We start from the raw sequence: 24,254 nt of genomic DNA on the forward strand, positions 1-24,254 counted from the left end.
TACAGACACAGTTTTATTTAAAGCATTTTTGATGTGTATGTGGGTGAATCTGTGGGTGTGGAGCCAAGAGGTATAGAGAGCCATGTGTGTATTAAGGGAAAAGACCCATGGTCCTACTGGTGTGCACAAATCTGCATCACTTGGTTTCTCTCTTCTCCTTACTTCTCCTTTCTCCATCAAGAGTTGGTGCCTGCCTCCTGCTCGCCCTCCTAGACGCATGGCCAGATACATACAGTACTGTCTTCTCTGTCGTAAGCTTGATGCTCCCTGTTCCCTGTGAGCCTATGAACAGCTGGATTGAAGACCAAACAAAACAAGCCGGGTGTAACAGTGCACACCTTTAGCACTCAAGAGGCAAAGGCAGGTTAATCTCTCTTAGTTGGGGTCCAAGACAGCCTGAGCTACCTAGTGAGATCCTATCTCAACAAAACAAAAAACAGTTGGAATTCTTTGCTAGTCCCCTAGCCTAACCCAACCCAGAGCGCTGCACAGTTGAGTGTTGTGGACAGGTCTGATGCTAAAGCACTGCTCTGTGGAATCTGCCTGACTCAGGCTCCTTGTGCCAGCCCTTTTGCTTTCTGACCCTCAGGGATTTCCCAGAAGGCTGGGTTAGGACTCAGGGCAGTTCTAGAAAGTGTTCAAAGGCACACAGCCAGGGACATGGGCTGGAATTTTAACCTAGGTCTGTCTGATGTTAAGGCTTGTGCTTTCCCTGGGCATCTTGTTAAATCACAGAGGAGCCTAAAACTAGGCTCCTCTCCTTAACTCCGCTCTCCTGATGAGTATAGATCACAGCACAGGGCTCCAAATATCCCCTCCATCTGAAGTCTCTCCCTCTAAGCGAGTCCCATCTCCCTCCTACTTTAAGTGTCTTGGGGACAGGCTCCAGAACCTTCCACCTCACCCATGGGGCAGAGGTCTGGGAACCACGTGTGAAGAGTGAGGCTACCTGCTTGTTTCCTGGATGGCATTTCTGCAAACAGTGATGCCCAGCAACCTTGCCTGTGAGAGGAAATGGACATCCCCATTAGAAACCTGATGTCACTTTGGTGATTTAATTTACTGGTGCTCATTTAAAGGGTCCTGGAGAAGAAAGAGACCACTCTCCAGGTTGGCAGCGTCGTGGAGGATGTTAATTGCATGCCATACCTCAGAAAGAGCCTCTCTTAAGCAGCTGCAGCAGGCTCTGAGTGGCCAGGATGGTCTGCCTACAGAGCTGAGCAGTTCTCTTCTAGTAAAATCCATGCCCGGCACTGAGTTCTGAAAGCCCCGGTAGTACTAAGAGCCCCCTCTGCTGGGGTGACAGAGGTGCGTATGTCCTGATGTGCACTCTGATGACTGACAGTGACTGCCTGAATTCCTGATTTGTGCCAATGAGGAAATCCATGGAAGAAATTGCCACAGCCCATCTGTCGTGTCTGAGCGATCTGGAGAGTGGACAGGAGTGGGCACCAAAGCTGCCATAAAATGCAGAGTGTACAGGCCTGCTTCTGGCCCCACTCTGTCCACTTTGGGCTGACCTTGGTCAAGCCTCCTTCCTGGTGGCTGAAGGAGGAGAAAGGCAAGCAGGTTTCAGATGAATTGTGATGGTATGGCCCTCAGCGTCCCCCAGACTCCCTTGCTACCCTATTGGCAGATATCCCTGCTGCAGACGCCTAAAGGGTCTCTGCTGCCACAGCCTTCACTACATTTAAACAGCCAGTTCTTTTCCGTATGTGTGAGTGTGCACATGTGGGTGCATTTAGAGGCCAAAGGTCCGCACTGGCCCTCTCCTTCAATTTCTCTCCATTTTATTTTTTTTCCTTTATATTTTGAAACAAGGTCTCTCACTACACTGGACCTGACCAGTTTGGCTGCTCGCTGGCAAGCACCAAGAGTCTTCTTGTCTGCTTCCCCAGAGCTGGAATTGCAGTCTTGTATCACCATGCTCCGTTTTCCCCATGGGTGCTGGAGATCAAACCAGATCCTCATATTTGTGAAAGAGGTGCTTGGCCCCCTCTGCAAAGGGCCAGATATGAGCTCCTCTATTTTATAGTGGGACATGGCAGAAGGCAAGGGAAGGTAGTAAAGGGACAAATCTGGGCCAAGTACAATGACACATAAAATGTTATTGCTTTAGTCACTAAAAAATTAATTAATAAAAAATAAATATTTTATAGTCTGTGGGCTCAATGTTCCCCATAGAAACTAAAAAATAGTAGAGACATAAACCCATTGGGCAGCACTGTTTCTACTTTTATTTATACACACTAAAATATAAAATTCATATAATTTTCACATATCACAAAGTATCCTTTTGAGGGTTTCCCCAGTCATTTAAGATGTAAAAACAAACAAACGAACAAACAAAACCCAGATGTGGTTGCACCTATACCTAAAGCACCAGCACAGAGGAGGCAAAGGCAGGAGGATTCAGAGTTTGAGGCCAGTCTGGGGTGCATAGTGGGCTCCAGGTCATTCTTGAGTGAATCATCCAAGATGGGGTGCATCATGTTTGGCCCCCAGGCCACAGTTGCTGACCTCTGACAAACCCACTGGAATTGGGGGGCCAGGAGCTCCATCCCTGTCTTCATTACTGCTGGGACTGGATGTGATGTGACCAGCGTCTGGTCTGGCACCTGCCCGTGTGGTGGCTGAGCTCTGCCCACAGCTCACAGCTTTCCACCATCAAAGGAGCTTTAGGAGAGCGGGGTTGTGTGTGCTCCTTGGAGAGTCACGATAAGCTTAGCAGTTTAAAAGAATCAATCATTTTTACTTAAACTGACAGAACTGACTAAAATCAATCATTTTTTACCTAAACTGAAGGAGCTGAATAAAGTGGAAAGATTTCCAATTATTCGTATAAAAATTTGATTTAAAAAAAAAAAAGCATACTTGGGTCTAGAGAGATGGTGATTAGTGATTAGGAGTGCTTCCTGCTCTTGCAGAAGACCCACTTTGAATTCCCAACACCCGCATGTTGGCTCACAACCACCCATAACTCCAGTCTCAGAGATCCAAGGCATGAATGTGGTATACAGACATATATGCAAGCAACATACTCATACACATAAAATAAAATAAAATCAAAAGGAATTTTAAAGTATACTTGCATGTATATAGTACTCCACTCTCTCCCCGCCACATTCCCTCCCCTCTCCCACTCTCCTTCTCCCAACCGAAAAATATCAGTGCATACCAAGAGAGCAACCTATTGAAAAACTGATGCAAGAAAACCTTGAGTACAGTGGACAGAGATAAAGACAGAGCGGCAGAAGCAAAATGAGAAAGAGGGAAGTATCCGTAAAACAGACGGGGGATGGGAGTGGGGCAGGCCAAGCTAAGGCCACTCCAGATAATCAGTGTAGATGTTCAAGATTGCTGTGTTCAGAGAGAGGGAGAGCTGGGTGCAAGAGGGGAAGAAGAGGACCAGTGAGAAATTCGTTAGCAATCAGCTTGGCAGAGATGATACAGAGGCAGGTACTATTGAGAGCGGAGCATGGGTTCTACAACATGATGGGTTAGGTGGAAGGCCTCAGAGGCTGACCAGCTGGAGCTGCTGTTCAGTGAAAAGAGAAGCCAATCATGGGGGAGTAGCTGTGTTGGCTAAGTCAGAGGTCACAATGGATAGGAACATGGTAGTGAGTCTAGAGTCCAGGTAGTTTTTAGTCAGATGGGTAGTTTTCCCGTTGTCTACAGAACAACTTAAAAATGTAAGAGAACGATCCTGCTTCTAATAGAACCAATGGCATGACTATGTAAAAATAGGCAGAGGACCTAAATGGTGAGGACACAAAGAAGGACTCAGAAAACACATGAATGGGGTTTGGGGAGATGGCTGTGCTGCTTGCTGGTCAGGTCTGAGTTCCATCCCCAGAGCCATGTGGAAACACCGAAGGTGGTAATGTGTGCCTGTAATCTCAGCCTTGTGAGAACTCTGAAGGTGGTATTGTGAGCCTGTAATCTCAGCCTTGAGGGGGCAGAGACGGTATATCCCTGGGGCTCGATGTACAGCCAGTCTAGCTTACTTGGTGAACTTCAGGCCAGTGAGAGACCCTGTCTTAACTTAAAGTTGACAGTGTTCATGAGGAATGCATCGAAGGTTGTCCTCTGGTCTCCAGATGCATACACACCTGCAAACACATGTGCATACACAGAGAGGGAGGGAAGGAGGGAGGGAGGGAGGGAGGGAGGGAGGGAGGGAGGGAGGGAGGGAGGGAGGGAGGGAGGGAGGGAGGAATGGGCACCAGTGTCCAAATTAGAAAGATTCCATAATAGAGAGATTCCATGTCACAAATGTCCTTTCACCAAAAATATTCTCCAAATTTAAAATAATTCTACTCAAAGTATAACCTAACAAAATGATTTTAAAGTTTCCATGAACAATGAAAGACACGCCCTTCCTGCAATTGAAATACGTCATAAAGAGGATGGGAAGATGGCTGGGTGGGTAAATCAGTTGCTATACAAGCATGAGAACTGAAATTCAGATACCCAGCATCCACACAAATGCTGGGCGGGTGCAGTGGTCCACCTGTAGTCACTGGCTAGCTAGACAAACTGAACAAACAAGTTTCAGGTTCAGTGAGAGACCCTGCCACAATAAATACAGTGGCGAGCAACTAAGGAGGACATCTGACATCAGCTTGTCTTTACACCCATGCAAGCATGCATACACACATACACAGAAAGGTGGGTGGGGTGGGGTGGATAGATATGGATAAGGCCTGGTGTCCAAGGTTGAGGCAGAAAGAAAATACAGAGCCTACTGTAGTCAAATGGAAAGCCACGTCACCACCCGGGATAAGTCTGAAGTGAATGATGGGGGCTCACACGTGTCAGAGCTGTGTTTGAGAGAATTGTTTCAACTTCCTGAGAGAAAACAGTGAATGAGCATCACCAGACAGTTCCCAGAAGAGAGACATGTGACCAATGGGAAATGTTCAACCAATGTGCTAATCACGTGTGTGCCTAGGTGTGACTGTGGGTCCATGCATGTGCAGTCAGAAGAAAACACTGGTGTCTTCCTGTCCTCCCCTTCCACCTTGTTCAAGTCAGGGTCTCAGTTGTTTACTGCCATGGATACCTGTCTCTACCTCCCATCTACCCACAAGCGTACTGGGTACAGGTGTATGCTCCCCACAGGGGTGCTGGGTTAAAGCGTAAGCTACCATAGCCTGCTTATTTAGGTTCAAAGAATCCAAACTCTCGTCACCATGATAATTCAGAAAACACCTTATCCTCTGAACTATCTCCGCAGGCCAGCAGTGAATTTTTTTTTTTTTTTTTTTTTGGTTTTTCGAGACAGGGTTTCTCTGTGGTTTTGGAGCCTGTCCTGGAACTAGCTCTTGTAGACCAGGCTGGTCTCGAACTCACAGAGATCCGCCTGCCTCTGCCTCCCAAGTGCTGGGATTAAAGGCGTGCGCCACCACTGCCCGGCTGAATTTTTTTTTTTTTAAAGCACATCAAGTCAAGATGAAACCATTCATATTTTTTTTCCTTACAGGGTGGAAAACAATGGTGATTTCTGGCTTGTAAGGTTATCATGAAGTTTTCAGAGTCCCTACTTGTAGTGGGGAGGCTTCATTTTCTGCAGCAGGTTCCTTCCGCTGTGCCGAGCAGAAGTGTCTTTTCACAACGCAAGGCTTGTGACCACTTCACAGAGCATATCCACCAAACACAGGCTCAGTTTGTGTCTCTCACATTTTGGTAATTCCTAGTGAATTTCAAACCTTATTATGTTATGATGGCCCACCATCAGTGACCTTTGATGTTATGGCTTAACTGTTTGGGGTGCCACAAACCTTAAGGTGATGCTTTTGATATAATGAATGCCACGTATGTTCTGGCTACTCCACCATCGGGCCATTGCTCTCTCTCTTTCTCTGGCCTCCCTGTCCCTGGAGATAAAACACTGAAATTGGAACAATAACTCTACAGTGGCCCCTTAGTGTGAGAGCAAAGCACAGTATAAGGATCCTATTTTGAATCAAAAGCAAAAACATCACTCAGCGAGAAAAGCATGCTGAGAGCTGAATGGCCTGAGAGCCAAGCTTCTTGCAACAGATAAGCAGGTTGTGAAGGCAAAGGAGAGGCCTGGAGGGGAATTAAAAGATCTACTCCAGGCCTGGAAAGATGGCTCAGTGCTTAAGTACTCCTCCAGTTCTTTCAAAAAACCCAAGTTTAATCCCCAGCACCCACCTAAGGTGGCTCACAACTACCTGTAACTTTTACAGCTTCAGGGAATCCTATGCCTTTGGCCTCTTCAGGTGCCTGCTCCCTCCACCTCTTCCCCTGCTCAGGTAGTGTGGATACAACAAGACCCCCTGAGATCAAAAATTGATGGGGGAGGGGGGACCACATCTGAGTAGAAAGCAGAGCCTGGGAAATGGTCCAAAGAAAGATAAGGACATTCCAGAAAGGAGGAAAGACAGACCCCGTGCTTTCTTTGACTCAAGTGAAGTAGTGAGGTAGTCTCCTTCTGCCTCTGGAACCCTAAATGTAGTGCGTCCCACCCCCAAGGTCTCCTCTGCCATCTCCGTGAGCTGGCATCCCCTGTGCAGAGGGGATTGTGTGGGGGTTGATGCCCCATCACTAGGTGACTAGAAGTTTCTACTGAGGGCCCCACGTTTGGTGTGGCACTAATGTGATCAGCAGGGTCTTCGCCAGAGAGGTGGGAAACCCAGGCAGGAGCTCATTGGTTCTTTTTCTTTCAGTGAGACCATCATGTTCCTACATCAGATCTTCTACCAAGGCCTGAAGGCCCGCATCTCCAGCTGGCCCACCCTGGTGCTGGGTGAGTAACCAGCCCCCTGGGACCCCATCCTCAGCGCAGGAGACAACTCTGTCTCTCTAGATTATCACGGCGGTGCACCCTGTAGACCCCAGAGTCCCTGAGAGGAGAAAGACAATCGCCACGTGCTCTTAGGAGAAAACGAGGTTTTTCTCTTTGCCTATCTACTTTCCCTTTCAAAAGACCGCGTGCCCACCCATGAACATGCACACTCAGAAACATATCAAACTCCAGAAAAGTGGGAAACATTTAAAATGTCACTGTCACTCTGGACCTCAAAGACAACCACCCCAAATACTACTGTCTGCGTTCCCTTCCACATTTCCCTACACAGAGGTCCTGGGCATCTGAGAGTTTTATTTTCCTGTCTTTACACAGCCAAAAAATTTAGTGAGCTAAACTGTTTGAAACCTGTCTATAGCAGACATGTCATTTGTTTGCTTACACTAGATTATTACATTATACTGGGGACTTTTGTTTGGATGGTTTTTGTTTTTTTTTTCTTTATTGTTTTGAGACAGGGTCTCTATTGTATCCCTAGTTTCCCTAACAATGCTGTTATGTTTTAAATTAACTTCGTAGGTGGAACTTTTTTTCATGCCCAGTTTTCTCATTCTGCGTTTTTTGGTGGCCGTATAATGTTCCAGTGTCCCCAGCTATACGTGCCATGATCACATGATCGGCTAGCTCTTCTATTGGTTCTAAATTGTTACAAAACTTTAGGGGCATTTCCATGGGATAGGTGTCTAGAAGTTCAATTACTAGAACAAAGGCCCTGGCTTCGTTTCCATTGGCTAGAAAGCTGTGATGTTGGGTCTCAGGAACGAGACACAGCTGTTCCCTTACATTGTACCACCCCTGGGTCAGGCTGGCCTTCTTTGTCCCTTTCTCACATTCTCACTTTAGTAAGGAAAGGTGGCCACCAGTGTTCGCTTCGCTACAGGGGGAGACCCACTGTCGGATCAGACTTAGCTCTCCAAGTCCCCTCCACCCTTCAGATGTTTCTCGTGTCAAAGAGCCTGCTCTGTCACACTGAGGAAATAGCTCAGTCAGTAAAGTGCTTGCGTCCGAGCAATGATGGCCTGAGCAGTCCCCAGAAGCTACATAAAAAGCTGGATCCAGGGGCTGGAGGATGGCACTTACTGCTCATGCAGAGGACTCAGGTCTGGTTCTCAGCCATCCATAAGGAGGCTAACAACTGTCTGTAACTCCAGTTCCAGAGGAAAGCTGATGTCCCCTTCTGGCCACCACGGGTACTGCATGCACTTGGTATATTTACATATAGGCAAAATATAAATGAAAAATGAGGACATGGCTGTTCCTAGATATTTTTTTTTATCATGGATGAAAGGAGAAAACAGACAAAGGCATATGGAAGGGCCCAGACTGAACCAGCCAGCAGACTGAACCGAGCCATAAGAGGAGAGAGAGGTGGGGAGCATGAGGAAGGAAGAGAAGAGAGGAGAGAGGAGGAGGCCAAGAGAGGAACCAGGAGCCAAGAGACCCAAGAAAGCACGTAGCCAAAATGGCTAAGTTCCATAGGGAAGAGAAACTGAGGGAAGGGCAGCTCGGACGCTGGAGACTTTAGGCTGGGCCTGGGAGTGAGCAGTGCTGAGAAGCGCAAGGACCCTACAGCAGGTAACTGCCTTGCTGGGAGAATCTGGCAGCTGGCGTCTGTCATGGTTGTTAATAGGCACCTCAGTTAGCCACCTAACAAAACACATATATAAAATAAAAAATAATAAACTTTTAAAAAGCTGGACTGATGGCATGCTCATATATCCCCACTCAGTGCTGGTGGGCAGAGACCGGTGGATCCCTGGAGCTTTCTGGCCAGCCTAGCCTAATGAACCAGCCCCAGGTAACAGTAAGAGACCTTGTCTCAGGAAACAAAGCCAATGAGTCCTAAGGAGTAACACCAAAGGTTGAGCTCTGGCTTCCACATACAAACACACAGAGGTGCACCACATGTGTTCACACACATGTGTATACACACACACACACACGAACGCACACACACGAATGCACACACACCCTGCCTCTTACAGAGACACTTGGGTTGAAGCAGGGGCTGGGCACACTCCACATGGACGCATCATGAGATAAGGTGTAATCTACACCAGACTGTTTTCTTCAATTGGAGCAGGCCTCCTGGGAGCCACAACCCCTAGGGTATGGGACTCTATACTGACTCTCTAAGCCCCTTCAGTCACAAGACAGGTCACATCTCTGAACCCACTTCTGCTCATGGATAAGGTTGGTCTATCAGTGTAATCCCCAAAGAGGGGTCTCTCTGGAGTGGGGATTTGAACCCAGATCACAGCCTCTCTGGGTAGGCCAATAGGCCAAAGGCCTGGGGACATCTGGCCCCAGGGTCCCTCTGGCCTGCTGACCCTACCTGCCCTGCAGCCGACCTGTTCGACATCCTGCTGCCCATGCTCAACATCTACCAGGAGTTCGTCCGCAACCACCAGTACAGCCTCCAGATTCTAGCGCACTGCAAGCAGAACCGGGACTTTGACAAGCTTCTCAAGCAATACGAGGCCAAGCCGGACTGCGAAGAGCGCACGCTGGAGACCTTCCTCACCTACCCTATGTTCCAGGTGGCTGCCATGATCTTCAAGGGAGCAGGCTAGGGCGGGGGCACTGAGGGCTCAGCTGGCAGGACACAGTCCCCAACAACCCTGGCATGTGGAGAACAAGCTGACCACCTATGTACTTGTCCACTCCAGCAGTGGGGAAGGTGAGGGGGTCGTCCCTGGAGACAGAACTGTGGGGGTCCCTATCTTCCTGGCTATCCAGGCAGATCAGAAATGCAGCCGGCTTTCCTCCTTGGCCCACTGGGTTCAAAGGACCATTCTTGCCTCTCTGTCATGCCTCTGTCCCTCTCCCTCATTACCCCACCTTTCTTGTCTGCCATGGCTCTCTCTCCTTCTTTGCCCTGGCCTTCCTCGGCTCTTTGTTCCTTTCTGTCTTTCCACCCATTCTTCGTCTCTCTGGCTCTGTCCCTCCATGTCCCCTGCCACTCACAGATCCCTAGGTACATCTTGACACTCCACGAGCTGCTGGCCCACACACCTCATGAGCACGTGGAGCGCAACAGCCTGGACTATGCCAAATCCAAACTAGAGGAACTTTCCAGGTGAGTGCCTAGTCACAGGGCAGAGGGTGGGCAGGGCAGGGCTGTGAATTTCCTCAGGAGGGGATCTGAAGGAAGGCATAACCTGCCTCTCTTCAAAGAAAGGCTGGGGGCTGCAGAGATGGCTCCGAAGTTAAGAGCACTAACTGCTCTTACAGAGGTCCTGAGTTCAATTCCCAGCAACCATATGGTGGCATGCAGTCAAAACACCGTACATAATAAATAAATAAAATTTTAAAAAGAAAACAAGGTTGGAGATATAGCTTAGTGGACAGAATGCTTGCCCAGCATGCATGAAGCTTTGTGATTAGTGTCCAGTACTACATAAAACCAGGCATGCTGTTAACTCCAGTACTTTCAATATGGAGGCAGGAAGACCAGAAGTCCAAATTTCAAGGCTACCCTGGAATCCATGATCCCCTGTCTCAAAACATCAAGCAAAACCTGTGATGATAAGAGCTCCCCAAGGGTGGGCTTCCAGACGGCTAGCCTTCATGAGCCCAGGACACTTTAGTCCTCTAGTCCAGACTCCTCACCTGGCCCTCTTTCTGTCCTATAGTCCGGGGGCGGGGGTCTACCTCTGCAAGAGCAACCAGAGGAGGGGGAGCCCTTTCATACCCTGCAAGGTTCTGAGGAGGTAGGAAGTGATCTAAATCAGAACTGGAGCCCAAAGGCAGAGCTAGTAGGACTTCTCGATGGACTGGGTGGGAGAATGGGAAAAACTAGTAATTCCAGATCTGTGGGGTCTTAACCAAGATGGGGTATGTTAGATGGTCCAGAGCTTCCCTGGGGATCATGTGACCATTAAATACCCAAGTGGAAGAGGCCAGAAAGAAGGGCTCTAAAATCTAGAATTGAGAGCCATCATCAGTTCAGTGACATCCCCAGTGCTATGAGATTGCCACAGGAGTGACTTCAAACAAGAAGACACCAAAGCCTAGGATTGAGCCTGGGTGGAGGTCACAACATGAGATGGGCCCTATGGTCAAACATAGGGGACTAAGGATGAGGGGCGGGGAGGCTCAGCTTCCTGAAGCCAGCAAAAGCTAGCCAGGCAGGTCTTAGCTCCAAGCTAGGCAGTGGGACAGGCTGGGGATAGGCAGGGGACATGCTGCCTAGCCTGATCTTCTGAGCCCCAGCTGAATTACTGAGGCATGAGGGAGGACCAGAGTAGACACTGTATCCAGGTGTGACTGCAGAGGTGCAGAGCCAGAGGCAGAGAAAGTTCTCTCTGTATCTTTCATGTTCAAGAACCAAATCCTACATGCTCCTCCCTCCCCAGGAGAAAAAAAAAAAAAGCCTAGAATGCACCCCGAGGTTCTGCATCATTGAGAGATGCAGGTCCTGGAGCAAATAGGGCTGTAGATGGCCTGAGAGGCCAAGGTCATTGGCCTAAGACCTAGGTATGCTTCCTACCCTTCTTCGTTCTACCTACCTCCTGAACCTTCACCTGAGCCCAGCCCTAACGGCACATTGGAGGGTTCTCTCACCCTCCCCTCCACAGAATGCCGATGGCAGTGTCCTGGCAGGACAGAAACCGTCAGATAGCCAAGCTCTGCCCAGCGTGGGCTAGGAAACACACCCCCTTCCGCTGCCGACACCAACGATTCACCGCAACCCCCAGCCACACTCTCTCTAAGGACCAGGCCTCCGTTTTGCTGTTTTATCCTCAACCACTGTAACACCACTGATAACACAGGCCATCAGTTCCAGTCCCTCGAGGCTTCTCAGAGAGCCTTCTAGCTACGTGTGCACATGGAACCTCAACTCCATCTGAAGCAGAACTTGTCCTGACAGGTTATAGGCTACTCTTGTCAAATCTGCCTGCCACTGTGGTGTTGCCCCTTGGGGCCCTTCAGAGTCGAGCATTCTCCAGCAAAGCTTCACCCTCGCCGTGAGAAACCTTCTCTCTGCTGCTGGCCTCTTCTCAAACAGGACCTGGGCATCGAAGACATGCGTTTCTGAGAAGAAAAGGGGGAAACCTGAGACTATTCAAGACTAGAGGCTGTCTGGATGTCCCAGAGAGTTTGAGCTAAAATGGTAGTCCTCCACCAGAAAGAAAATAAACTGGAATGCTGACGGCCACCTCTTCCCCAGCATTCTGCATACGGGGAACTGAGTATCAGCGGGCGTGAGGCATGGGTGGTTTGCTCATCTTGTGGCCCACCCAAGCAGAATCCGCTTCCCTGAGGATAAACCATACATGGTCACCAGTCCTCTTGGTGAAACTAACCGTAGAATTTTAGAAATCAGCAGAAAGGCATAAGATGTGATCTTTTTGAAGTGGGTGGGGTATTTTCCAGAGCTTCCCCTTTTCCAAAAGTATTCATTAAAAGCCTGGAAACCCACCAGGGCAAAATTGCCAAAGAACACTCTCCCCTTTCTCACACCCCCCCCCCCGCAATATTTTTTCATAGTAATTAAATGGCGCCATCTCCTGGAGACTATGGAAGTTGCAGAAGACAGGAAGAAATAAATTATTTTCCTACAAGAAGGCAGAGAGTTAGAAGGTGGAGACCAGCCTTTCCCTCAGCCAACAGAATTGGCAGGAGCTCCCAAATCTCAGGTCATTCTAAGCCCCATGCAAGATTAAAAGAGTATCCATACAAAGATATGGGAGAAAGATCTAGGGTGTAGCTTAGTGGTAGAACACTTGACTAGCATCCTCAAGACCCTGAGTTCCAATTCCAGCGAGGGGGAGAACGGCAGCCTGAGGAAAAGAATACAGGGGCAATGGACTTTGCCTGCTCTATGGATGAGAATCATGTGAAATGAGACCTGAATAACAAACAAGGGTGTCCTGGGCTCACACCTCGTCCTGGGCTGGACCTGCTATCTATCCTACAGTGTTCAACACTGAGATATGACTGGCCTGCTTCCTAGCTGCCAATTTCCATGTCAGTTCTTCTCAAATAAGCACCTGGCTCCTTGGGCTGCCAGGGTCTTAAACCAGATGGAGCCTGGGAAGTGTCCTGCATACAACTGGCACTCAATGGATACTCATCGCCTTCACCTTCCGAACTAAGGGTCCCACCTCCAAGCGAGAGCACAGCCTTCCCCTCCCTGGTAGCAGGACAGCATGACTCTTATGTTCTGTCTCCCCAGGATCATGCACGATGAAGTCAGCGAGACAGAGAACATCCGGAAGAACCTGGCCATCGAGCGCATGATCATCGAGGGCTGTGAGATCCTCCTTGATACCAGCCAGACCTTCGTGCGGCAAGGTAGGGCACCTGCTCTGCACGCCCACCGCAGGGTCCCTGGAAGAAGGGCAGCACTTGGGAGCATCCGCAGCGGGCTGGCTTGCATCTGCTGAGAGTGAAGTAGCTCTACATGGAGGCAGACTCTATCTGTACACACACACACGTAGACATGATTGCTTTCCACAGTTTCCCTCATGCCGAATATGAGTCTCCTGCCTAGATTAGCCTCTGGCTTTTGGTTGTAAGCACTGACCTGTTCTTTGGGGGAGAAAGTGGGAGACAGGATGAGGATAGATAGTGACTGGCCCTGGGAACAGCAAAGGTTGGGACGCAATGGGAGGGAGGCTGCGCTCAGCGGTTCTCGCTGAAGTGAGTCTCCTCACCTCTGGCTCCTGCTTCCCTTGAGAGTGGGTCTGGAAGGTGTGGCCCTGTTGAGCTTCTGGTGGCTCAGAGATGTCAAAGCTTTGATGCATTTGAAGGTCACCTGCTGCAGCTCTCGTGTTCTGTGGGAAGCTCAGCACTGTTTGTGTGCCTCAGATGGGTGTCTGCCCCAGGATAGACATCCAGCGTCCCCTCCACCCAGCTCTGGAGTCTCTAACTAGTAAATAACCTCAAATAACCTCGTGAGAGGTTTACACTGGCCTGTACCTCAGAATTTGGCCTCAGAATCAGGGGATGGTCTGATATTCATTGCGTTTCAAGGACAGTGCCTGCATGTGGTCCCCAAGGAACCCACCTGTGACACTTGAAGCCCAGAGTCAGCTTTGTCTCTGTCTCCCTGAGCTGCACTAGACATGTTCTTTGCCAGAAGCATTCTCATGTAGCTTCTTCCTGCCTTTTTGAAGAAAACTCTGGAAGGAAGCCCCTCCTGGAGTGGGCAGCCCCCCACAGACCCGGAAGCGGCTCCATCACCCAAGAGAAGCTCTTCCTCCTCCATCCTGGAGCCCCTCCCAGCCCTTCCCACTTTAGCCACATAGCCATTTCTGACAGCTTCCCTATGCACACCAGGTCTCCATAAAGCTCTAAGGTCCCCCAGGATGAAGCCAGCCTCACCCTGCAGGAGAAGACCTGTCACTACTGGGCAGCCAAGATGCAGTAGACACAGAACCGGATAAGGGAGTCAAAGAAGGAGGCTTTCCCAAAGAAGCTAGGCAGCATGGTCTAGGATGACATTTGCTATGGGGGAGAGAGATAGTGACAGAGAGGAGCTAGGAGCTGAGCCCAATCCAAGCTGATGAGCCCTGAGTACCCAATCCCTGAGAACACAACGAAGACAACGGGGAAGGAACCTGTAGAGCACATGATGCATGGGACCACCAGAGTAGAGACAGCCGCCTACTCAATCCAGCAATGGCTTTCTACTGCAACACACTGAGGATCACATGCTCAGTCTGGGCTCAGAAGCTAAGTGCCGTGATTAATTGGCGCTATCTGCTGCGGCCAGCGCTTTGCAATGTATCATGTTAATACACGAGAACCCACCTCCAGCTCCCCATTTGTTCAGCTTAGCTGTTCAGTGCCATCTCCAGACTTCAGCTCGGCTCTCCCTTTCTTTTAGAGCTCCTCTACTTGCCAAGACCCTGTTCCCTGCTTGGGAGGTTGTAGGGTCCTCTATAGGGATCTCCTTATCCCCACCCACTGGCTCTGAGGCTGGGCTGGGAGGAGTGACCAGGGTATTTCAACTACTTTGTCCCATGGCTGCACCTCAACCTCCGAGGCTGGGCCAGGGGGTTGGCGTCATCGGTGTCATCTGAGGGTAGGCTCAGAGCGTCCTCACCGCCACCCCTGCTCCCCACAGGTTCCCTCATCCAGGTGCCCATGTCAGAAAAGGGCAAGATCACCAGGGGGCGTCTGGGATCTCTGTCCCTGAAGAAAGAGGGTGAGCGGCAGTGCTTCCTGTTCTCCAAGCACCTCATCATCTGCACCAGAGGCTCTGGAGGGAAACTGCACCTGACCAAGGTAAGGCCATGGAGAGGAGCTCCAGGCCTGGGGCTCCGGCACACTGGCCGCACCCTCACTGCAGAACTGGGGGTACCCTCACTGCAGTACAAGAGGCCGCTGAAGCACTTAGGTGGGATTTTGTGAGTATGTGAGCACACGCACACACACACTCACTCTCACACACACGCACGCATGCATGCCATGGTTAAGCCGAGGGTGGGAATGAGCAGAACATCCCCTGATATCTTCTACTGGAGAAATCGTGGGAACTGGGAAGGTGGCATCAGACCCCAGAGACTCCCGCTACTGGTCAAGAGTTCCAATGAGCCCTTCAAGACACAAGTGTGAGCATATGATTGTGCAAGTGTGTGTGAGTGTGTCGGGAGGGCTCTGTGTGAGGTATATGGATAGGGGTGTGGGGGAGAGTGGAGGTTCTTCTGCAACCTAGAATTAGAGCAACACGTAACATCCTTCTCTGTCGTCTCCAGGCAAAGATTCTCAGACACCCACTCCTCTATCCCAGGAAGCCTTCCTCGGGTCAGGTGACCCTGGGAGGCTGCTGAACTGTTGTCCCCTAATGTGCCCTCTTGTAGGACAAGCTCAATGGCCTGATCATCCCAGTAGGTAGAGGGGAAGAAGCATCTCTGACCCCAGGGCTTTGCTCCTGCTGTGTACTCAGCTGCACAGCCAGCTCCCCTCTTCTGTGGTGAGCCTCCTTCATGTCTTTGAGACCGGCTCAAGTACAGCTCGGCTGTGATGACTGGGGCTCAAACCAAAACTTCTGCTCCCCAACACTGCTGGTCCCATTGCTCTGAACCCCAACAGGCCCCAACTCTGTCACACATGTGACCCTGCAAATGTCCTCGTCCTGTGTACACTTCATCAGTCAAACAAAGATAACTGTCCCCACAGAAACACTGCATGCAGGGTCTGGCAGAGAGCTGACAGTGCCTGTGAATCTGCTACGCTGATTACAAGGACCTTGTCTCTCTATGCTGCCGTCTCTCCCCGTACTCTGTCCATCCTGTGCGAGCAGATGGGATTTCAAATGTGAGCAGGCAGCAGCTTTGAAAGGAAGGGCCAGAAGGTGCCCTTAATTAAGTGAGAGCATCAGGGAAACCTTCCTTTGGGGACCTGGAGGCCTGGTCCGTAGCCTCCCGTTGAGCTATTAGATCAAGCGCTGGCTTCAGGGGAATACCCAGCTCATGTTAACATGTCAACAAATTAGCGAGTTGGCTGCACATGGAGAAATTAATATACAAATATTAAACACTCCAGTTCCAACCAAACCGGGTGTCAAGGGAAACTTTTGGTAATTGTTAGTGCCAAGTTCCACTCCAGATGTCTCTGTCCAGGTCGGGAGGGTCAGGTCTCCTGTCCCTCAGTTGTGGGGTGAGCACAGGCAGGTTGCACTGGAGACGCTACAGCGGTTTCTTGATCTGAGGCTGGAAGTTCATGATTTTAGGTTGGTTCTTTTTCTTTTATTTATTTTTGAGTTTTAAAGGGTTAACCTGGGAGCTGGAGAGAGGACTCAGCAGTGAAGAGCCCCCGCTGCTCTTCCAGATAACTCAAGTTTGGTTCTCAGTGCTCACGTCAGCTAGCTCGGAACTGCTTATAACCCCAGCTCCAAAAGATCTGTCTTCCTCCTCTGGCCTTCTTGGGCACCTGCACACATGTTACACAAACACACATACATGCACACACACATACACACAAACTAAAATATTTTTTTTTTAGGAATAGCTGCTCGGAAAGGACCCAGGATCCGAGCACTGCTGTGTGGATACCAGGCAGACCTCAGACAAGTCATGTGAACTCACTGAGCCTCAGTTTTCTTATCTGTATAACGGATATAAAAACACCTCCCAGAAATGCTGAGGGAGTCCCAGTGCCTGGTACAATGCATTCTCAGTAACTTAAACAGTCATTGTAAATCCTATGGTAATGAGCTTGTCATATTACTGACAACAAGGCCTCGAATAATGATTCCCGTGGCCTGTCCCTGCCCCAAGTGTTCTACACATATTCAGTTCCTAGAATACCTCTGAGGCAGACACTATCACTTTCCCAGCTCACAGATCAGATAAAGGAAGTAAAACAAGCCAGTAAGGGAGTGCCAGCTGGGGTGTTGCTTGGTGGTAGAGCTCCGACCTAGCGTGCAGAAGGCCTTGGGTTCCAACCTCAGCACTGCAAATAAGTAAGGGAATGTCAGAGCTGGGCTGGGGTGGGGAGGCTTCTAGGATTGCTAAGCCCCGTGAAATCACAGAGCAAGGCTACTGTTCAAAAGTCCTGGGAACTTCTCAAAGCCACTAAAGAAGGAAGCAAGAAGCAGACCCCAGGGCCTGGGAATCCCCTCCGATGCTCTCCTCACAAGTGGCAGCCAATATAACACGAGACCATAATCCAGGCAGGTAGTTAAAAATAAATTCTGAGTTTCATAACAAAAAAGTGGGCAGCCTGCCCAGTATTTTTATATACAGATCTGTCACGTCGTGGCTGGGTCTATATTAGCATCAGTTATTGCAGGACAAACACTTAGTGCCTGCCCGTTGCTGTGGGTCAGGAGGTCAGGAGCGACTTCAAAGTGGTCTCGGCTCAGGGCTCGAGTTTGCAATAGCAATGTTTGCCAGGCCACAGTGCTCTAGGAACTCACCCAACCGAGGTGGTCCATTCACGGGACTGTGGGCTAGAGGCCTCGGCTCTTCTCTCCCCACAACATGGCATCTACTTCCCTTGAGACAGGTGGTCCAGGAGAGAGCCAGAGAGCAAGCCGGAGGCTGCAGTCCCCAGTGCTGCATGCTCTCACTGCCATCTGATCCTTTTCCTTCTGCTCTGATCACAGCCCAGCCACGCCTAAGAGGAAGGGGATTGTGCTTCCACTGAGCCACAGGTTCCTTTCTCACCGGTGTCCAAGGGAGAGGTGCCCTGTCTTTATTTCTGATAATGGGAAGTGAGTTGTTGACCTGGGCCTGGGACAAGGGCCCTGAGGCTTTCTCGGGACCCCACCAAGAGCTGACCATGTGACTTGAGCAACCACTTAACTTCTCTGACTTCATTTTCAAATCCATAAAATGGGGTTAGCAATCCATATAATGAATCCATAAAGTTGGCCTGTTTCACCATTGCTAACAGGAGGGGTTGCCCAAAAACAGAGGACTTGAAGGTTTTATAGCTTTAGGGGTATGGCGTAACTCAGAGATGCTGATGATGAGAGGAAGCCAGACTGGACAGATTCTGGCCCGTCTGCCCACAGTTTGACCCCAGCCTTTACCAGGGGTGGTCTCCCTGAGAAAATCTCATGTCAGCCACTTCTGTGGATCTGTAAAGGAAGCCAGCATCCTTTACTTACAAAGCAAAATGCCCCGTCGGCATATGCTACATACACACACATATGTGGATGTGTGGCTGCTTGATGCCCTTCCAACCCTGATGTTCTGGGACCCCTACTCTAGCACACGGACTCCTGCTGCTCTGTTTCAGAATGGAGTCATATCGCTCATCGATTGCACCTTAATGGAGGAACCAGAAAACGCAGAGGAGGAAGGTCAGTGTACAAGCTGCTTATTTCTGTGCACGCACACGCACATACATGCACATGCACACATAGACACATACACATGCACACACATACACACATGCACACGGACATACACATGCACACACGCACACACACACATTCATCAAGGTTGGCAGGAAGAGCAGATGATAGACCCTGACTCAGACGCAAAAAGAGACAAGAGAACAACTCAGACCAGGGCAGACAGCTCACAACTGTGTGTCCCCAGAGAGGAGATCTTGACCATGTGAACTTATTCCTTCCAGTAAACTCTGCAGCGTTCCAGGGCCTAGTGTGTGTGGTGCCCTGTATTTGATCCCCAGCATCAAAAAGAGAAAAGAAAAGAGAGTTAAATATTAGAAATAAAATACCTAGGACTTACTTTCCCAGTGGGGAACTGTAAACCAAACTGAATGTTCAGCCCAGTCTATAAAAGTTTAGATGTCAATGTTGCTTGTCCCAGGTGTTAGCCGAAGGGCTGGGTTGTGCAGCCCCATCTAACCCCGGCATAGCTGCCTCCCTGCTAGGAGTCTTAACTGAGTCCTGGCTCAGAACCCATTGGTACAGTGAGGGAAGAGGATATACTACTTCGTAACTTGGGCTCTGAATCAAGAATCTGTGTGCCTGTAAATGACTTGGGTATGCCAGATTCTCTGTTCTCCCCTGTTCGAAATGGTGACTCTCACCTACCCAAAAATCATAAAACACTATGACTCTAAAAGAAGCAGCCAGTGGCTTGGCATCCTCCTGGAACTCTACTGTGTCTAAGTCAGGGACCAGAGAACCCTACCCAGCTCACAAGCCCCCACACTCACTCTGCTAACTTCATATTTTGTCGCTGGAAAAGCCAAAGGAACTGCCCCGGACATAGACCACTTGGATTTTAAGATCGGGGTGGAGCCAAAGGATTCCCCACCCTTCACAGTCATCCTGGTGGCCTCATCCAGGCAGGAGAAGGCAGCGTGGACCAGTGACATCAGCCAGGTAAGCAGCACTGCCTGTTCCTCAGAGCACATTGTTGCTTCATGCTTGGCTTTGTGGGGGACCTAGATGGATGGGGCATAGCAGGATTGTTCTATTAGAGAAGACCAGGTCCATGGCCCCGGCCCAGATTGAGTCAGCCAATATATACCATTTGCAATGTGGTTTTAAACCCTTAAGCATGCCGGACTCTACTTCCTGCTCCCCAGACCTGTGAATGGCAAAGGTGTCTGCACATCAGTCTGATCTCCAGGTGCATCGCCAGTGCACACACACAAAATGTCTTGGTGGTACCATCCAAGAATGTTAGATACAGAAGAGCTTGAGGAGAGAGCTTCACAGCCCAGAGACACTTGGGCACCTATTCCAGAGAACCAGGGCAGGCTCCTGAAGTCCAAGCCAGCATCATGTGCCAGAAAAAGATGGAGTTTTGTCCTTTGCCTGTTGCAAGCAGTAGCTGTTCCCCTTGTCCCACCCCCATTTCACCATTAAGCAGGAAACCTTGGCTTCTCCTGGAAAGTCAGCAGCCCGTGACTTTGGTCACTGGAAGTACAGGAGGTGGGAACTTGAGTAACAGGGCTGTCAGCTGCTCCTGGCTTGTGCTCCAGAAGGCAAAGGGCAGTCCCATAAAGACGGGAGTCAGGTCCCAGGGTGTCTGCCTGTGGCCATCCTCTCTACAGGGCTGTGAGGGTATATTAGGAGAGCCGCTGGCAGCAGAAAGGGACAACTATGGCTGACTTTCCTCCCTGTGCCTCGGGAGGAGAGGGCAGGGTACCCAGTGTGCCTAGAGGGCCCCCCTCACCAGTTCCCTGCCTTCTTACCTCTGTGCCCTGCTTCAAAGCACGCTTTGACCTCCAGCACTGAAGAAAAAAATAAAAAAGAGCTAAAAGAACATTTCAGATAAAGATCGATAGTAAAATACTAAGGATTTACTTTCATATTGCGGAACTCTGAATTGAACTGAATGCCCAGGCAGTCCATAAAGGTGAAGGTATCAACATTGCTTGGTCGAGGGGCCGTCGGGTGGCTAGGCAATCTGCCCCTCTTGGATCCACTGAGAACCAAGGCAGTATGGGATTGCACATAGTGTATAAATCTACTCTTTAGAGTTTCACCCTCCTCCAAAAAAAAAAAAAAAAAAAAAAAAAAAAAAAGCCAGCATGCTCTGGAGAAAATGGAGAGTTCAAACCCAGCCCTTTCCTGTCCCCAGGGAGCGGTAGCCATCAAAGGTGCTGGCTGTTCTCCTAAAGGATCCACAGAGATCTTTGCCCTTAGCAACATTGCTGATGTCCCTGAGTAGGGGTCACCCAGCCCCTTCCCTTCAAAATCCATCCTGACAGTTTCCTGAGGTCCTCGGCTGGAGTTGCCAGCAGGATGAGAGTCTCTGCATGGTGGAGAAATCAGGCTAAAAACGCAAATGGCAGAAACCTCCCCCTGTGTGCGTCCTCCTGGGAGCCTGGCTTTGACATAGGGACTGAGCCTGGGAGTCCTGTCACCCACTGTCCCAGCCTTCTGGCTTCCACTTCTCAGTGGCCTTAGCACTGGCCTCCACTACCACACAACCTCAGAGCCATCGACTCTATGATATGCTTGGAGCTCCCCAAAACCTTGGTCCAGGAGGGACTCTCCACAGCAGAAATGTTAAGCCCAGGATAGAAAGCCGGAAGGTGAAAAGAGGCAGCCCCTCCTCTGAGATTAATTTTCTATATTTAGTTGGTTTTTGTTTTTATTTGAGTCTCACTATGTAGCCCAGGCTGGTCTCAAACGTGTGATCCTCCTGCCTCCTAAGTGCATTCCCCATGTGTAGACTGGAAATGTAGGAACCACCTCCAGCATCACAGCACTGGTACAGGTGGGGGGGGGGCAGGGGACTATTTACACAGAGGACACATGTATACACTCTGCTGCAGAGGCTTGCTAGGCAGCCTCCCAGAGAGCCTAGAGCATGGTGGGGCAACCTCATCCTTGACACTGGCCTCAAAGGACACAGCCGAGTGGCCAGAGCTGATGCATCTTCCTGGTAAACACCCGAGTAAACCAGGGGTCATTAAACCCATCTAGGAAGATAGGAAAACAGACTCAAGAAGGTCAAGTCAGCCCCCCAAGGTCACTTGACTTCCAGAATTCGAATGATGCTGTGTTAGTCTTGCCCTTGCCTGGACAGTGTCCTTGAAGCCTGAGGACTCTGTGTGCAGGCTGAGAGAGTTCCAGGTGTGTCCAGGATCCAGTACAGAGTACTGAGCCCCGGGTCCCCTCTGTTTCCAGTGTGTGGATAATATCCGGTGCAATGGACTCATGATGAATGCATTTGAAGAAAACTCCAAGGTCACCGTGCCGCAGATGATCAAGTAAGTGCCCTTAACCTGCCTGCACTCCAGAAGCTAAGCACCAGTCAGAGACAGCTAGCTAGGGCTGGAGCAGGGCAGCCCTGGGGCTCAATGGAGGGTTTCGTGATGGACGGTTGAAATGTCTGTTTCATGTTTTGAGTGACTGTTTAGATGGCTGCTTTGGTGTAGCTTTTATCCTGGTTGGTTGACTTTGCACACATTGCCTTTTTTTTATTTAAATTTTTATTTACATATTAGTTATTTTTTTTACATTGAGCTATTTAAAATACAATAATAGGAATGAAATTTTTACTTATTGATTCTTAAGAATTTTTCTTCTAATTATATAATAAATACATAGACATTTCAAAACTACATAAAAACCTAATGGCAGGGTGCAGCTGCCGGGCCAGTGCAGCTATTTGAATAGTCGCTCGGGACAAGGGGCAAGTGTCCTACTGGACACAGTTTTCCGTCACTGCCCCCGTGTAACCCAGCTTCCATAATCTGACTAAAACATCTTTCCTCCAGTGACTCCAACCTGACAGGACGCCTCCCTCTTCCTCCTCCCCCAATCCTGCAGCACCTTGGCTGTCTGGCTGCCACCCCAACCTGTGAATCCCAAACCTGATAACATCACTGGATACCTCCCAGGACCCCACTGCCCACTGGCCTGTGTCTAGATGACTATGGCTGCTATACGATATGAATCTCTGCTATTCCCAGTGAGCGCCTTGGAACAGTGCATACCACAGGACTTAGTATCTGAAAGATGCCAGACCCCGCCCCCATTGTTCACACTTGGCACCAAGATAAAGGCAAGCACATGATGAGCCTACTGTGTGCTGATGTTACATGTCTTCACAGTGAGAATCACTCTGCACATTGAGAGATTAATGAAGGAAAACCCTTTAATCGTAGCATGTGATTGGTTCTGGCTAATGCCCAAAAGGGAACAAGCCTCCAACAGATTTTTACTAGCCTAGGTATACCTTTTTAGTTTATTCATTCCAAATGCACTGTCATCCTCAAGTCTCTTTCAGGTCCCATTTGGAGGTTACACTTTGACAATTTAAACAGAGACAGGAGACTACAAGTCTGGCCTCTTGGGCAGGTGGGAGATCTACACAGCAAAGATATTGCCATGATTATTTCTCAAGTGCTACAGTATTGTTCTTTTTGGGTACTTGCTAACTAGGGAGGGTCATCTTGCTCACCAGGCAGGATTATGTTTTATGGTGTACCGGGTCATAATGACAGTTGTCACCTGTGTTACCCACCTGAGTTGCCCCTTAGAGGTATGGTCTTTGATGGGAGAATGAGCCTAATGCCTGTAAGTTGGGGGGTATATCTTCTTTGAGATGGGAATAAAGTCTAATTGCAGATCAATCCTGGTGAACATACATTGACCAAAGGGTTTTCCCAACAATGCTAAACTCGAATTATCTCTAGCAACTCTGGTTAGTGTTACACTTATCTTTGAGGTATTGGGGAGGCACTGCGCCTTAGTTAGCTTAATTCTACTTTGTGTGACTTAATGTCTCCCAAGCAAGCTTATTAGTAAATCCTTTATACCATCAATTTTATTACTGCAAGTTCTCCTACACCATGAGGGTAAGCAGAGACAGCTTCTGGTGCATCAGGTCCCTTAAACTTCTTTAAAACTGGTCAGCAATCATTCCCCTCACCACTGCACTACTGAATGACCAGAGATGAGAGCAGTGGGCCCAGTAGGAAGAGCTGTCCAGTGAACCAAGGAGACCCAGTGAAATGTCACTATGGGGAGTCAGGAGAGTGCCAGCCGACAGTTTGTGTGGTACCGGAAGAGTGCAGGGGATGGATATGGGCCTGATTCACTTGTCACAGTTGAACAAGGAACCCAGAGCTGACACTGAAGGCCAGTCATGGTTTGTTCAATCGAAAGGCTTTCTGGGAAGAACAATGTGAGTGTTTGCACAAAGGCAGGCCATTGCAATGTACTTGCGAAATGATGACTAATCCCGTTGGGGTTATGGGACTTAGACTGGCACGCAGGCAATAACCTGAGTGAGCTCTGTTCTCCAGGCACCTGATTCGACCATTTATCCCATAGGCTTTGGAGCAGACAGGCCAGGGATCAGATTAAGATGTTTCACCCTAGGGTTTGGGGAATCCATTTGAAACACATATTAAGAAGCATGAATGGGAGTGGAGAAAAGGAGCAGGAGGTTAGGGCTTATGGTCACGTGCCAGCCCCACATTAGCTGAGCTACAGAGTGCTCTCCTGCCCTGCCCCTACCCCGTGTCCTGTCAACCTTCCCTGCTACATAGACCAGAGTGAAAGTTAGATGAGGAA

The 24,254-nt window shown here is 49.5% G+C and overlaps 1 protein-coding gene across 2 annotated transcripts in view; it reads left to right on the forward strand.

The window, feature by feature from the left end:
* Rasgrf1 (Ras protein specific guanine nucleotide releasing factor 1) overlaps positions 1 to 24,254 on the forward strand; it is a 106,969-nt gene that overhangs the window by 41,713 nt on the left and 41,002 nt on the right. For both annotated transcript variants that reach the window (XM_057767010.1, XM_057767009.1), the window contains exons 6-13: positions 6,696 to 6,775; positions 9,182 to 9,375; positions 9,805 to 9,914; positions 13,017 to 13,135; positions 14,913 to 15,073; positions 18,536 to 18,599; positions 19,459 to 19,595; positions 21,858 to 21,940. In XM_057767010.1, the coding sequence (XP_057622993.1) occupies positions 6,696 to 6,775; positions 9,182 to 9,375; positions 9,805 to 9,914; positions 13,017 to 13,135; positions 14,913 to 15,073; positions 18,536 to 18,599; positions 19,459 to 19,595; positions 21,858 to 21,940 (948 nt within the window). The remainder of the gene's footprint in view (positions 1 to 6,695; positions 6,776 to 9,181; positions 9,376 to 9,804; positions 9,915 to 13,016; positions 13,136 to 14,912; positions 15,074 to 18,535; positions 18,600 to 19,458; positions 19,596 to 21,857; positions 21,941 to 24,254) is intronic.

Source organism: Chionomys nivalis, chromosome 4 (assembly GCF_950005125.1).
Source record: "Chionomys nivalis chromosome 4, mChiNiv1.1, whole genome shotgun sequence".
Taxonomy (NCBI): Eukaryota; Metazoa; Chordata; class Mammalia; order Rodentia; family Cricetidae; genus Chionomys; species Chionomys nivalis.